The sequence below is a fragment of the Cornus florida genome, unplaced genomic scaffold (assembly GCF_030987335.1).
Source record: "Cornus florida cultivar Cherokee Brave unplaced genomic scaffold, ASM3098733v1 CherokeeBrave_3.0.0_Hap2_Chr05, whole genome shotgun sequence".
NCBI classification, from domain to species: domain Eukaryota; kingdom Viridiplantae; phylum Streptophyta; class Magnoliopsida; order Cornales; family Cornaceae; genus Cornus; species Cornus florida.
This window is the reverse complement of record NW_026775575.1, coordinates 86,748,013-86,762,843: the sequence shown is the minus strand read 5'-3', so window position 1 is coordinate 86,762,843 and position 14,831 is coordinate 86,748,013. Positions and strand designations below refer to the sequence as shown.

Here is a 14,831-nt window from a genome sequence, read left to right as displayed (position 1 = left end):
AATTGGAAGTGAAGCAGGCGGTGTTTTCGATGGCACCGATGAAAGCCCCAGGGCTTGATGGTATGACGCCATTTTTTTATCAAAAATATTGGGAGGTACTTAAATTTGATATTGTTAGTGCTATAATTGGTTTTTTTGAAACTGGGAATTTGTTATCTCAATTTAATCAAACTAATATTGTGTTGATTCCTAAAATTCCAACTCCCACGCTTGTTTCTCATTTTCGACCTATTTCCTTGTGTAATGTCTCTTATCGCATTATTGCGAAGGTTATGACAAATCGTTTGAAAGGGATTATTGGATCCCTTATCAGTGAATCCCAGAGTGCTTTTATTGCAGGTCATCATATCACAAATGATATTCTTATTACTCATGAGATATTGCATTATTTGAAGAATAAATGGAAGGGGCGCAATGCTTTTCTGGTACTGAAGTTGGATATATGTAAAGCTTATGATCGGGTTGAATGGGATTTTCTGTTTCACACGTTACATCGTTTGGGTATGAATTCCCGGTTGATTAAGATGATTTCTGCCAATGTTTCCACTGTGTCGTACTCTTTGAAATTTAATGAGGATTCTGTTGGGTTGTTTCATCTTTCTCGGGGATTGCATTAGGGGGATCAGCTTTCTCCGTATCTTTTTATTTTATGTGCTGAGGCTCTCTCTCTGTCTATTTTACGGGCTGAACAAGTGCTTTTGTTGTCTGGGGTGAAAATTTGCAGGGCTATTCCTTCAGTTTCTCATCTGTTCTTTGTCGATGATTCTATCATTTTCTGTGCAGCTATTGAATCTGAAGTCTGGTTCTTGCAACATCTTTTGGTTGATTATGAAAGGGCATCGGGACAACAAGTTAATTTTGCTAAATCATCGGTTTTTTTCTCCAAGAGCACTTCTCCTGCCAAGCGCCGTTTTTTCAATGAGTTATTGGGTTTGATGGTGGAAGGATTGCAGGCTCGTTATTTGGGTGTGCCAGCTATTATGGGCCGGTTTAAGCGGGATGTTTTTCAATTTTTGTTAGATCGGTTGCAAGACAGATTGTCTTCCTGGAAGACGAAAACATTATCTAGTGGTGGTAAGGAGGTGTTAATTAAGGCGGTGCTGAGTGCTTTGCCTACGTATGTTATGTCTTCTTTTCGGCTTCCTCGAAAGCTGTGTCTTGAATAATGAAACATGTTCGCTCCTTCTGGTGGTGCCCTAAAGGCAAGTCTCGTTCCATTCACTGGTTTCCTAGGAGTTGCTTTGTTGGAGTAAGAAATTGGGGGGGCTTGGCTTTAGGGATCTTGAGGCGTTTAATTTAGCCCTTTTGACCAAGCATGCTTGGAATTTTCAGGTACGGCAGTATGGTTTGGCTTTTGAACTTCTTAAGGCCAAGTATTTTCCTAATTCTTCATTTTTGGATGCTTGGCTGGGTTTTAATCCGTTTTGGGGTTGGCATAGTATTTGGTCCACTCAGCTTATTTTGCGTCATGGTTTGCGGTGGTTGGTTGGAAATGGCAAAACAATTCATATTTAGCAGGATCATTAGGTGTCTGATTTTCCGAATTTGCTTCCCCGACCCATGGGTGAGGTGCCTTTTCACTTGGTGGTGGATTTGTTTTGTCCTCAGTCGAGGGGATGGAAGGTGGATGTATTACGTCAGTTATTTTCTCCGTTGGTTGTTCAGAAAATTTTACGGTTGCATATTAGTCATTGGGATAAGTCGGATACTTTGATTTGGGCACCTGAGCAGAATGGGTCTTTTTCTGTTCGCTCTGCTTATGTTCTTGCACGGTCCTTTTACGATCAGTGCCCAGTTCCCTTGACCAATTTCTCTTGGCGTTCGGCTTGGCGGTGTAATACTCTTTCAAAGGTTCAACATTTTTTATGGCGGTGTTGTTATAATGCATTGCCTACTGGTGTGTCGTTGTTATTCCGGGGTTGTGTGGATTCCCCTCTGTGTCCTCGGTGTGGGGTGGAGGACGAATCGCTTGTTCATCTTTTTTTCTCGTGTTCTCATTTAGTGTAGGTCTGGAAGCTATCACCTTTTCATCTGGATTTTTCCACTTTGTCGTTTACTTCCTTTTTGGATGGCTGGCATTTTTTGTTGTTACGGGCGAATTCGTCACCAGATCCCTCCCTCCCTCTGGGTTTGATATTCTTCTGTGCTTGGTATATTTGGAAATCCCGCACTCATCAGGTGTTTGATGGTGTGTTATGGGATGCGGCGCAGGTGGTGGCTAAAGCGGTTGCTAGTTTTTGGGAGTTTCAGGAAGCTCGGTACCAATGTTCTCTCGTGGCCGCCCCTGTTCCTTCTCCTTCAGCCGGGTCTTGGATTCCACCTGTTGAAGGGCTGATTAAGTGTAACTTTGATGCTAGTTTTTCTCTAACGTCTTTCCGTGGCAGTGGTGGTGCTATGTTTCGTGATTGTCGAGGCCTTATTCTTCATGCGGTTGTCTTTCGGCCTTTCATTGCTTCTTCGGCTTCGATGGTTGAAGCGATTGCGTGTCATCGAGCTATTTTTTGGGATCTTCTTTTGGGTTGCGCTCTTTAAGTTTTGAATCCAACACCAAGGGTCTGGTTGAGTCGGTGCAGAATGTTTCGGTTTGCCCTTCTGAGATTGCTTCGGTTTGCTTTGATATCCGCATGGACCTTCAGTTTTTCGCCGTTGCTTCTTTGAAGCATGTTCGACGTTCAGCTAATAGGATGGCTCACGCTATTGCAATGTTGTCTAGACTTGCTTCTCCTATTGATTATGAGCTATTTCCAATCCCGCCTCAGATATCTGCTTTTGCTCGTTTGGATGCCTTGGGTCTGCCTTCGTAGTCTTTAGTTGTTTTTGGGTTTGGGTGGGCTGTGTGTTTTGTTGTTTGCTTTTCTCTTGGTTGTTCTGTTTGGTTTGTTTGGTGTAGTTCTTTGCCAGGCAAAAAAAAAAGAAAAAAAAAGAAAAAAGACCCTTTAGGAACAAGTAAAGGGCATTTTGGGCATTTAACGTTTCAGATTGCCACACGAGGAAGTGGTCAAGTTGTACTAAATTTTCAAATGTGGACTTATATATACCTTTACACGACTGGTAAATTATATGAGTCTTGTAGGCTTGTTTAGAAAAAAACTTTTTGTTGTAAAGAGTAACAAAAAAGGAAATCAAGTAAAAAATTTGGGTATCTAGCTGTCATTGAAAATTGTTATCAAGAAATTAAGAAAAAGGTTGAATTTCACCGTTAGAATTACGTTTTCTGATATTTGAATTTAATATTTTAATAAAAAAACATTTTAATGACTAAAATCATGGTGTCTCCACAATTTCTTTCTTTTCAGAGAATACATTGTAAAAAATAAATGTTACTGCACCAAAAAATCTAGATGTAATTCACTCCAATCTAATGACATATGTTCTAAGTTTTTCTTTCAGAGAATACAGATAGACACCTACAATATGGTTAGTGGGAGCAATTGCCTCGACTAATTTTTTTGTTTTTTAATATATTATTTATAATAGTGATTTTTTATTTTATTTTATTTTTTATATTTTTTTATTATATATCTATGAAATATTAACTTTGCTTCCTGAAATTATGCCCCCTCCTCCCCCAATTTCCTAGGTCCCTGAATGCAGTGGCAGAGACATGTAATGACGAAAATTATGACAAACATGTCCATTGTGTTTTGAAAATCTATATATTACCAAAACACATGTGATAGATACTAGTAATTTTTTAAAAATTGGAAGAAATTAGACCACTTATTTTCTAAAAATACAAGGGTGTAATAAAGGTTGTACTCAAGTGATATTTTTTAAACTTTTCAAAGTTAAAAGGTTAAATTTTTAAGTTTACGGAGGAGCACTGTATTATTATAACTCAAAAAAAGCAAAAGATAAAGAAAAAGATAAAAATAAATTACACTTACACCTCTTATAATTCGGTCTATTACACACAGCTATTGAAATAGGCTTTAATTATGTTAAATTTTTTTGGCGGTCCTACGGACTTGTTAATGGGAGGGTTCATTGAGCAAACACACCTAATCCGAGGGGTATATGGTGTCATTAGAGCCCAATGTAATTAAGCCTAACCTCACGTGTATGAGTGTACTTTACTAAAAATAAAAACACGAGGTCGGCAGCTCTATCGTACATGGCTCTAGTTATAGTGTTGTGAACACAACAGCCACGAAACCTATAGAAAACAAGATATGATGAATTTGAGAGGTTACAAGAGAGCTAGATGGTCCAACTCATTCTTTTGGACTGCTTACTAACTTTTGAGTTTGGTCCAAACCTCTCCTCAATTTGCTTTAAAATCAAATGGACCATGGTTGGCCACGAGGACAGAGACTGTGAGGGTCACATGTTTTTGTGAATTACTAACTTGGACTCAAAATTTCAAAAAGATGGTTGATTGGAGTGAAAAAGAGCCAAAAATTCAATAGAGTACGTAATGTTGGACTCAAAATGAAATACCATCTTTAACTTGCATTAATGAGAAGTTTGACTGAGAGAGAAAAAAAAACAAAAAGGTTTACATTGAACACAGACGCTGCATGAATTTGCATCCTTTAAGTAAAGTCATACATAAGCCTGTGCCTAGTCCCCCACTTGCTCTCAGCAACTTGAATTCATGACCAACACCATCTAATTAATTATGGAGTGTATGGCTTGACTAGTTTCCCGAATATAATAATGATCCAATTTTTTGTCTGTTGGATGATGTGAGTCTCACAATAAAGTCAATTTAAGATATCCCATCATGTACTTACCATTCCTAGTTGCAAGGGAGACAACCAATCAGCATTTGCGGCTTAACAGTCTCATTTGGGAAGATGGCAAGGAATTATTAATTGCTAGACCATATTGGAGAGTATAGACAATTTTAAGGGAGACAACCAATCCGCTATTCTAGGTTCAAACTCTCTACCCCCTTCTCCTTGGGAGGTTGAGCGTTCGAGTTCCTAGTTGGAGCAAAATATATAGCAAGTGTGTGTTTGCTGTATATAAAGGAAACCTTAAAAAATGCAAATACTTTGAACATTCAAAATGCAATTTGAAATGAGAAATGATCATACCATGACTAGAGACCTTTTAATTTCAGGTGTTTCTTTAGATTTATTGACTTTCTAATTTTTATTGCTGGTAAAAGTGCTCCATATTTATCAAGGTATTTTTTTATTTTATTTTTTGGCAAGGACCAAAGTACTATTCTTATATAAAGCCTCTACAAAATATAATTATGATTATAATGTTTGGTTTATAATATTTCTCTTTTCTTGGTGTGAAAGAAGAAAAATATTACGATCTAAACGAAAATAATGCTTGAATAAATTGAAATTCGAAAAGTTTTAAGAAAGGATAATATTGGTATTGAAAGCGTCAGGAGTAAGTATTTTATAATTTAGGACCAATATCAACTCCCATTTTGTTTTTGATAATGGGTAGTTGGTTGAGAATCAAATCTTCTTGAAAATCAGTAATTACACATGGGTGACGACTAAGCTTAACTTAGGATTTGATTGTTTTGATTATTTGTTGAAAATGTAAAGTGTCTTTAATAGTAAATTGGTCCCTATGATGCTACCAACATGAATGGATCACCACATAAATTTTTATAAGTGGACTAACAAATCATGTCATTGACCACCGATCCTCCACCATTTTACGCTACCATGTACTGATTTGTCAAATTATATTGAACTATATATGTAACTAATTATATGACAATAATTATTATTAAATGAACTCATCAAAGAATTTAGTCCAAAGCTTATAATCAACACAATTATTTTCAATTATGTTGAGTAAAAATTAAGTTTTCTTATATAGAGATGCGCATTGACACGTATCTTTTAAAAAATATACGTTGTAGTTATGTTTCGGAGCACGAAATTAATTGTTTAAATTTTAAATTAAAAAAAAATTAGTTAAAATTTTAAATTAGTTTTCTTTTAATCCCAAAACATATAAGGAAAATTTGTTGCAATGTTAACACAACTGTGATATACTCTGAGACGTTTCTTTTTAAGTTATAGTTCTCATGTTAGATTTTCAACCATAAAAACTGAATTTTTTGGTCTTTGGTCAAGTTACATTAAGAAATTCAAAAAAAATAATAATAAATCAGTTTTATGGTTGAAAATCTAACAATACCAAATCTTTACCCTTCAAAAAGAGATCACGAATTCAAATCTATTTAGAGATACGGGTGTGTGAATATCACCAATTAAGAATAAATAAATAAATAAATAAATTCACAAAACTATAGGACAAAATAAATGCATTTGTCAAAATCAAAATGTGAAATGACTAGAGTACCCCTGAACGGGACAAGTATACCACCACCACCCATTTAGTCCATAAGGAGTAACTTGCGCACTGAATGGACCAGAACCCCCATCACATGGTTGGAGATGACTCAAAAGCTTGTCCTTCAGAGGGAGAAGGAAAATATTCAGGAGTTAAATGAGGGACAAGTTTGCAGTTAGGTTGACACTGAATGATGGGTTTCACCTTTATTCATATAATAAATGTATATGTGTATATATATATATATTTTATTATGTAATTAAATATATATAACTATGACCAAAAGGATAGCAAAGATCTACACCAAAAGTATCTCTCTTTCTGATTGGTTAACCAATAGACTTCTACTACTTTTCTTTCTTTCACTGAAACGACTTTGAACGTTGAGAGAGAGAGATCCATTTGAACTTTGAGAAAAGCTATACATTATTGCATTGATAACGTATTTTTTTATATGAAACATATAGTTTAATAAATTTAGTAAATAAAAACAGGAAGTGTTGAAAACGATGCATTAAATTAGGGTTTTACTCATACACGTTGGTACCTCACTTGCAACATGAAAAATCAAATCTGTGTGAAAAGTATCTTTTCTTCTTCCATGCTGTCTCCTAACTGTATTATTTATTAAATTACAACTCCTCTAGTCCAAGGTCTACAGTCTTCTCTTGTTACAAAGTCTCTAGGTGTTTTGCTCTTTTTTTATTTTTTATTTTTCTCAAATGCGTCAGTTTATATATATATATATATATATATATATATTGAGATTTATTTTCAATGTATGATCAAGTGTTTTTTTTTTTTTTTTAATTAATCACAGTATCCCAGTCTTCTTTGCCACAATATTTTAAGTATTAGTCATTCCTTGACGCCATTTTACATATGGTGTAGTATTTTGACTAAATAATTCGAGACCGTCTAGTCCAACAACTTATTGTAATAATGCAACTAAAATAAATTAAATTTGTCCACGCTAGTGTTCTCTTTCATAATTATTGTCAAATTTATTTAATCGAATTAACTACTTACTTAGATGATTTATCATTTTCTGTAGATATATATATATATATATATATATATTGAGAGGAATAATTAGGCAAATGTTGACAATGGGCAGCAGAATTAATTTTCTCCTTGCTTAGTCTTTATAATTTGGTGAGGATTTGGTTTACTAAACTTCCACGCATCCAATGTGGCCGCAATTGGTAGTGTGTGTGTATGTGTGTGAAAAGATGTGAAAAGAAAATAGCCTTGTAGATCCATTGAATTTTTTTTAAAATTATTTTTAAGTTCATGCACAAAGAGAGATCGAGCTAGCACACAATTGTGAAATGAAAGATGAAAAGTGAGAGAAGTTGCATGGAGATTGGCTTTTTGAGAGAAAAGAGCATTTAATGAAAGTTTGTGTTGTGAGACCAAGTGCCCAACCATGGAAAACATGTGTTACTCATTTAATGTGAAAGCAACGAATTCAAACAATTGAGTCTTAGTATGTGCCATTGCCAAGTTCTATTTGGAATCCAGCCAGATCATTACACATAAATTCAAATGAGCAGCCATGAATAATATGCAAGAGGACCGAAGATTGATTCACGAAGATATTGCGTATTTTTATATAAATACGTGTGTGTGTGTGTATATATATATATATATCTCAGTGATCTCTTGCTCACAGTGAAACAAGTGAATTTATCGACACCGTTTATAATGATTATTCAATTTAATGTAATGGTCACAGTCTAAATCTACCCATCTCATATGGCATTTATTAGGAGTGAGCAAATAATCTGCGAATTCGATTCGATCCGTGCGAATTGAATTGGATTATTACACACACGGATTAGTGACGGATTTTTAAAAAAATCAAATTCGTAACTCACGGATTGGATTACGAATTGGACTGTTAAAAATTCGATCCGATCCGATCTATGAAATATATATATATTCAAATAATATATTAATTAATTTAATTAGTTAATGATAATTTTAAATATATGAATTAATATTAATAAATTAAATTTTTATGTATTGGGTTAGGATTAAATGAAAAATAAATAATATTACTTATTAAAATAAAAATAAAAATAATAATGAATAATTTAGATAAAACCCAATCCGAGGATCCAATCCGATCTAATCCGTTATTACACGGGTCAGATTCGATCCGAGGGATAATAGATGGATTAAACCTAATCTGTTGCGAGCGGATCGGATTAGAATTGATCCTAACTAATTCGATCCGTGGCCACCCCTAATAGTTATCTCTTGATCACTGTGTAACAAGTGAATTTATCCACACTTTTTATAATGATCATTAAATTTAATCTAATAGTTGCATTCCCAATACACCAATCTCATTTTCATTTATTCCAAAACCACACTCCCCCAATGTGTGTGTGTGTGTGTGTGTGTGTGTGTTGGGGGGGGGGGGGGGGGGGATATTGAATCATGTTACTGTTACAACATTTTACTACTAGTAGGAGGGTTTTTTATAAGGAGCCAAAAACACCTTGATTCTTCTCCCAATTCCTTAACGCTTGCTAAAAAGATGAAAAGCCATTCTTTACAAAGTACAATAGTACTTAGATAGTCGATGCAATAAATTATACCTAGACCTATTACCAAATCTAAAGTATAAAACTTTTAGCAATGTAGTTAGTTCTTTAAATTTTGTCGACGAAGATAAAATTTATAGTTATTATGCCATATTTGAATTCTCAATGTTTTTGTTCTAGAAAAGAATAATTATTAAATTTTTTTTCAAAGATTATTTCAATAAGATTCGAATTCTTAATTGTTGTGAAATTAAACAAATAAGATAGAACAGATCAAATACACAAATTTTTATTTGATTCACCAAAAATTAACAACCTAATAGGTGTTTAAATTACTAAAAGACCCTTAAAAAAATACAAATAGTAGTTGGGTTACAAAGAAAATAATGTGGTCCAAGTCGAGGAGGAAGCAGTCAACCTGTCACCGACGGAGGGAAAGGATTGGGAAGCATTACCAAAACTACGTGTCCGGGTCAAATGGGGGGAGTAGTTGGGCCCACAAGTCGTCATCGGCCCACCCGGTCCCAATAATTCGTTGACTTGGGGGACCTTTTCGTTTTGTTTTTTTATCGCGGGGAAGTGCCGGGCCAATTGGGGCGGTGATTTTTTTGGAACGCGTCAATTTTTGCTTTGACAATACACGGACCCAATCAATTCATTCAATGCCCAAGCCCAAACCCATATCTCTCTCTCTCTCTCTCCTCTCTCTCTCTCTCTCTCTCACTCACTCACATGGGCCTACCCTACGAGGTGGTCCTACAGCCAGCTGACACTCTGATAATGAGCCATCCCAATCTCACGGCCTTCACTTGTGCTCAGGATCTCACTCTGTGTGCCGATGCTCATTGTATTTCAAGCATGACTATGGCCCACCACTTTTCATATATATCTATATAGAGATATTTGGTTGTCGAAGGAGAAAAAATGGTGTGATTGCAAGAGTGTGACAAAAAATATATATATTTGTGGAAACTGGAATGTTTGCATAATTATAAACTTTAAACGAACCTCTTTTATTCCTAATGTGGACATTGTGGTGTTGTTTGTCTTGGATTAACATATTTTTTATTTTTAATTTCTAATAAATTATTTTACACGTTTCATTAGATGAATTCAATCTTAAATTCGATCTAAACATTTATCAAATACAAATATATATATATATATATATATATATATATATTACCTGAAAAAAAAATTTAAAAAAAAATATTTTACGTTCCAAACAAACAAAGTCAGTGTGTAAGTATATTTACTTATATACAAGAAAAAAATTGGCCTGCTAAAAAATGCTAGGGCTTCACTCCACACCAAGGAAAAAGCGAAGTCCACTATGTCAATTTTCATTTTCATTTTTATCTTTTTATGAGGGTTTGGGTGATATACTATATATACATTCGTTCTAATCAGAAATTATACATATAAAGCATACTTCTAATAATTAGTTAATTCCTAAATTTACAACTGCAGGTCTATAAAAGTAAATTGGTATTTAATTAAATCAACACCTAGAATAAGGCTCAATAGTCAATATTCTGTCATTTTAACAACTTGACATGGAAAAAGTTTTAAAGGATAAGATCGATATATATGTATATATATATGAGAAATAGATTGTTACAATTATATACGCAAAACATATTTGATACAATATTTAGGTGTATTGAGCTTCATGGTATATCTTTTATTTTTTTTTTTTGTTATAATATTTAGACTAAATATTTTATAAAAAATGATGATGATGATAATTGTTCACAAGTAAAAAAATTTAACATTAATATAAGATTGAGATATTTTTTCTTCAATCATAGTGTTTGGGGTTTTGTCTCCAATTAATCCTCTCATGTAAGGCGCTCTAACCTCATAAATTTTAGATGAGATTGAGACTTGTCCCTACTCTATCATTTGGATTGATTTCAATTACGTTTGTTTGCTCTTTCTTTTTTTTTTTTTTTCTTTTTTTTAACTATAATAATTAAAAGCTTTAATTTTTGCAATAATAATATTTTATGTTCTTTAAAAAAATGATTAATATGACATGTTGACAGGGCAAGGTCTAGTCAGTAACATAAACTAGACCACAAGAAGTTAATAAAAGGACTAGATCAGAGATGAGGCAGAGACTTATTAGTTTCTCCCAGATCAAATCCCATCATTTTCTCTTCAAACTAATCCCAGAAACTCCACACACTACTTGTATTTGGTCTTCTTCTCAAGTCTCATACCCTTTTTAATAGCCTAGTCTACTGCACCGTTAAGACTTCAAACCTCTTCCCTTCTCTCTCTCTCTCTCTCTCTCTCTCTCTCTCTACACACACTTTCTCTCTCTATATTTACTTGCTTGATCTATATGGCCAAAGGAAGTGGACTCTCCATTGATTCAGATCGGATCGGATTGTTTCTGCACAAACCACCAAGTGTGATCAATTCATTTTCTGACCACCACAACAACAACAATAACCACCACCACCACCACCCCAAGTGGAAGCTCGAACCCATGGAAACCACGGGCAACAGGTCATCTCCGGCTTCCTCTATCCAATTTCCGGTAAACCTCAACTGCACCCACCATCAGGACGTTCCGGAGCCGTCTGATGTAAAACGGACGGTGATGGATGAGATGGACTTCTTCGCTGATAAGAAACCTGATCGTGATGACTCCAAGGGAGCCACCACCACCACCGACGCCGATAAAAAAGAATTTAATGAACCGACAGAAATGGATTTCAACGTTAACGTAAGCTTTCTACCCACTTCATTTCATTTCATTTCATTTCATTTCTTTTCTTTTTAATTCATCACATATATACATATATATATATACAAATATGCATATACTTGTATAAATTATTGAATTTTGTTTGAATTCTTAAAATTTATGTAGACTGGATTGCACCTTCTCACTGCTAACACTAGTAGCGATCAATCAATGGTGGACGATGGCACATCGGTGAATTCTGAAGATAAAAGAGCTAAAAATGAGGTAAGAACATTAGTCCTTGTGTAGTTTTTATTCATATATTGAGTATCATATTGTGACGTCTGAGAGAAAAGTTGCTAACACTTGTACGCATACGAACATACACACACATAAGGCTTTCAGTACTAATTACATACATGGGTTAGTTTACAATTTTATTGAATTCCATCAATTACAGTAAGATTAGAGTTGAATTGAAACTAGATAGTTAATTATACATAATTTAATGGATAGATTTTACATGTTTTAGCTGGTGGTTCTTCAAGCCGAGCTGGGACGGGTGAAAACGGAGAATGATCGATTAAGGGACATGCTGAGTCAAGTCACCAGCAACTACAACACACTTCAGATGCATCTGATGACTATGATGCAACAGCAAGATCATGATAAGAAAGGTAGTGATGGTCATGCCACTAGAGAAGATGATGATCATCGAATGGAAGAAACTAAACAAAATGTTAATAAGGGAGGAGTAGTTGTGCCAAGAAAGTTCATGGATCTTGGGCTAGCTGCTGTAGCTGATACCGATGAGCCTTCGCTTTCTTCGTCGGAAGGACGGAGCGTTGAGCAGTCGCCGGTAATTCATGCAGAGGCGGCAGTGGTGTCTAAGGGTGGTTTGTATGATAATCAGAAGAAGGAATATGGTGGAAGAGAGGATAGTCCAGATAATGGGTCACAAGGTTGGGGTCCTAACAAGGTTCCTAGAATGAATGCTCCCAAAGATGGCGATCAAGCAAATGAGGCCACCATGAGGAAAGCCCGAGTCACGGTTAGAGCCCGGTCGGAGGCACCCATGGTACGTAGACAATTTGATTGAATTGAAATTCATTTTTGTGAATTTGATTTGTAAATTTTATTTAATTTTGGTTGAATTAATTGGAAAATTTGTTGGTGATAGATCAGTGATGGATGCCAATGGAGAAAGTACGGGCAAAAGATGGCGAAAGGGAACCCATGTCCTCGAGCCTATTATCGTTGCACCATGGCCGCTGGTTGTCCAGTTCGAAAACAAGTATGTATTTCACTTAATTTTTCACTATTTGATTTCAAGAAAAGCTTGTTTTTCTGCTGAATTTATTATTTTCAAGCCTTTTTCATTTACAACCTTCTTCATAAAAAAAATGTAAAAGTCACACGCTCATTTTTTTTTTTTTTTTTTTTTTTTTTTTTTTTAATTGTTGATATATATAACACAATTTTTTAACATATATTCACAATTTCCAAACATTAAGATCAATTACTTAAATGGGTATCAAAATAATTTTGAACAAACAGTTGTAAAATAAATTCGCCTATTCTACTTACCCAAAAATTAAAAATAAATAAATATATCCCATGTTCTAACCTGAATTATGTTCAACTAATAGGTGCAAAGATGTGCAGAAGATAGAACCATCCTGATTACCACATATGAAGGCAATCACAACCACCCACTGCCTCCAGCCGCCATGGCAATGGCATCAACAACATCTTCCGCGGCGCAAATGCTGCTCTCCGGTTCCATGCCAAGCGCAGACGGCTTAATGAACCCCAATTTCCTAGCAAGAACCCTCCTCCCAGCTTGTTCATCAAGCATGGCCACAATCTCAGCTTCAGCTCCATTTCCCACTGTTACATTAGACCTCACCCAAACTCCCAACCCATTACAGTTCCAAAGGCCACCAAACCAATTCAATGTCCCCTTCCCAAACCCATCTCAGAACTTCTCCGCCGCGACACCATCAGCTCTACTACCTCAGATTTTTGGTCAGGCTCTATATAACCAATCGAAATTCTCTCCCCTTCACATGCCAGGCCAGGATAAGGAGGCTGCAGCCCAATTAGGCCAACAATTGACAACGTCGTCGTCGCTGCCACCATTGCACCAAACGACGCAGCAGAACTCGTTGGCTGACACCGTCACTGCCATCACCGCCGATCCAAGTTTTACTGCCGCTTTAGCTGCAGCCATCACCTCTATCATCGGCGGAGGTGGTAATCCGAATAATAGCACCAATATGAACACCACCACCAGCAACAACAATAGCAATGGCAACAATAAAGTCATGAGCAATACAAATTTTCCTGGAAAATGAATTTGGGTTTTTTTTTTTTTCTTTCATAATTTGGGTTTTTTTGTTCCTTTAACTTCTATTATGGGTTGGAAAGTGAGATTATTGTATACAAATATTCTTTCATGTTTGAATAATGTGATGATCCAAATTGTCAGTCAACATACGAGAAATGGGTTTGGTACGGACATGGAGAATTGGAGTGATGGTGTAATTATAGTAATGTTTGGTTTTTTTGTCAATGTTCTTTGTATTTGTCTGCATGAAGCCAAAAAACGAGGAAGAAAGTAACAAAGAAAGAGATAAAGTAACGGATGGAAATATTCTTTTCTTGGAGTTTTATTTTTATTTTTGGGTGAATAAATATATTCTTTTCTTTGGAGTTACATCGAGAGTGGTCAACAAAACCGTCTCAAAGGAGCTATAAATTGAGGGAATTGTTTGACAGGCGGGAGAGAGGGAGAGATTTGTTTGCTTCCTTGGTTTGTCTTATTTGATTATGTCTTTTACCTTTTGGCCCATACGCTTGACCTAGATCGTTGGAGATATTCACACGACTACGTCCCATTTGTGGTCCATTATTTATGCCCAAGTTAGTTGGTATGAATATTAATTATTTAATTGTTTCATAAAAAGTGTTATATTTAAAAAATTATAAGTCATAATTTATATATATATATATATTTTATTTTAATAATTAATCCTAATATAAATTTATTTATGTAAATTCAATAGTATAGCAGCATCATATTATACTGCATTGAACCATCATTATGACCATTCCATGTAAATAATCGTGGTCATTACGCTACTTAAACAACACGCGTGGTATATTACAGAAAATCTGGACCTTGTTATTTATTTGTAATTTTTAATAAAGCCTTGTATATTTATTCTCTCTCATGCCTGTGAAGATCAATAATTCTACCAAAAACCTTATTTTCTGTGTCCTACATAATTTTCGCACGT

At 35.1% G+C, this 14,831-nt stretch overlaps 2 protein-coding genes across 2 annotated transcripts; both read left to right on the top strand.

Moving 5' to 3' along the window:
* Window positions 1-1,560: 1,560 nt before the first annotated feature.
* On the top strand, window positions 1,561-2,804 carry LOC132309621 (uncharacterized). Its single transcript, XM_059807913.1, has 3 exons — window positions 1,561-1,851; window positions 2,008-2,469; window positions 2,553-2,804. Exons 1-3 carry the CDS (start codon window positions 1,561-1,563, stop codon window positions 2,802-2,804), a joined length of 1,005 nt encoding a protein of 334 aa, XP_059663896.1.
* An 8,125-nt stretch (window positions 2,805-10,929) lies between these two features.
* On the top strand, window positions 10,930-14,104 carry LOC132307378 (probable WRKY transcription factor 31). The gene is made up of 5 exons (XM_059805108.1): window positions 10,930-11,568; window positions 11,716-11,814; window positions 12,062-12,607; window positions 12,710-12,823; window positions 13,179-14,104. Exons 1-5 carry the CDS (start codon window positions 11,182-11,184, stop codon window positions 13,884-13,886), a joined length of 1,854 nt encoding a protein of 617 aa, XP_059661091.1. The 5' UTR covers window positions 10,930-11,181; the 3' UTR covers window positions 13,887-14,104.
* The last annotated feature ends 727 nt before the right edge of the window (window positions 14,105-14,831 follow it).

What these genes read in the sequence shown, in the direction of transcription:
- LOC132309621 (XM_059807913.1), top strand. Translation starts at nt 1,561, where the DNA reads ATGGGTGAGGTGCCTTTTCACTTGGTGGTGGATTTGTTTTGTCCTCAG. An exon ending in GGTGTAATACTCTTTCAAAG is followed by an intron (nt 1,852 to 2,007) that starts GTTCAACATTTT and finishes CATTTAGTGTAG; the next exon opens with GTCTGGAAGCTATCACCTTT. An exon ending in TTGCTTCTTCGGCTTCGATG is followed by an intron (nt 2,470 to 2,552) that starts GTTGAAGCGATT and finishes TCCAACACCAAG; the next exon opens with GGTCTGGTTGAGTCGGTGCA.
- LOC132307378 (XM_059805108.1), top strand. Translation starts at nt 11,182, where the DNA reads ATGGCCAAAGGAAGTGGACTCTCCATTGATTCAGATCGGATCGGATTG. An exon ending in AAATGGATTTCAACGTTAAC is followed by an intron (nt 11,569 to 11,715) that starts GTAAGCTTTCTA and finishes AAATTTATGTAG; the next exon opens with ACTGGATTGCACCTTCTCAC. An exon ending in CCCGGTCGGAGGCACCCATG is followed by an intron (nt 12,608 to 12,709) that starts GTACGTAGACAA and finishes TGTTGGTGATAG; the next exon opens with ATCAGTGATGGATGCCAATG.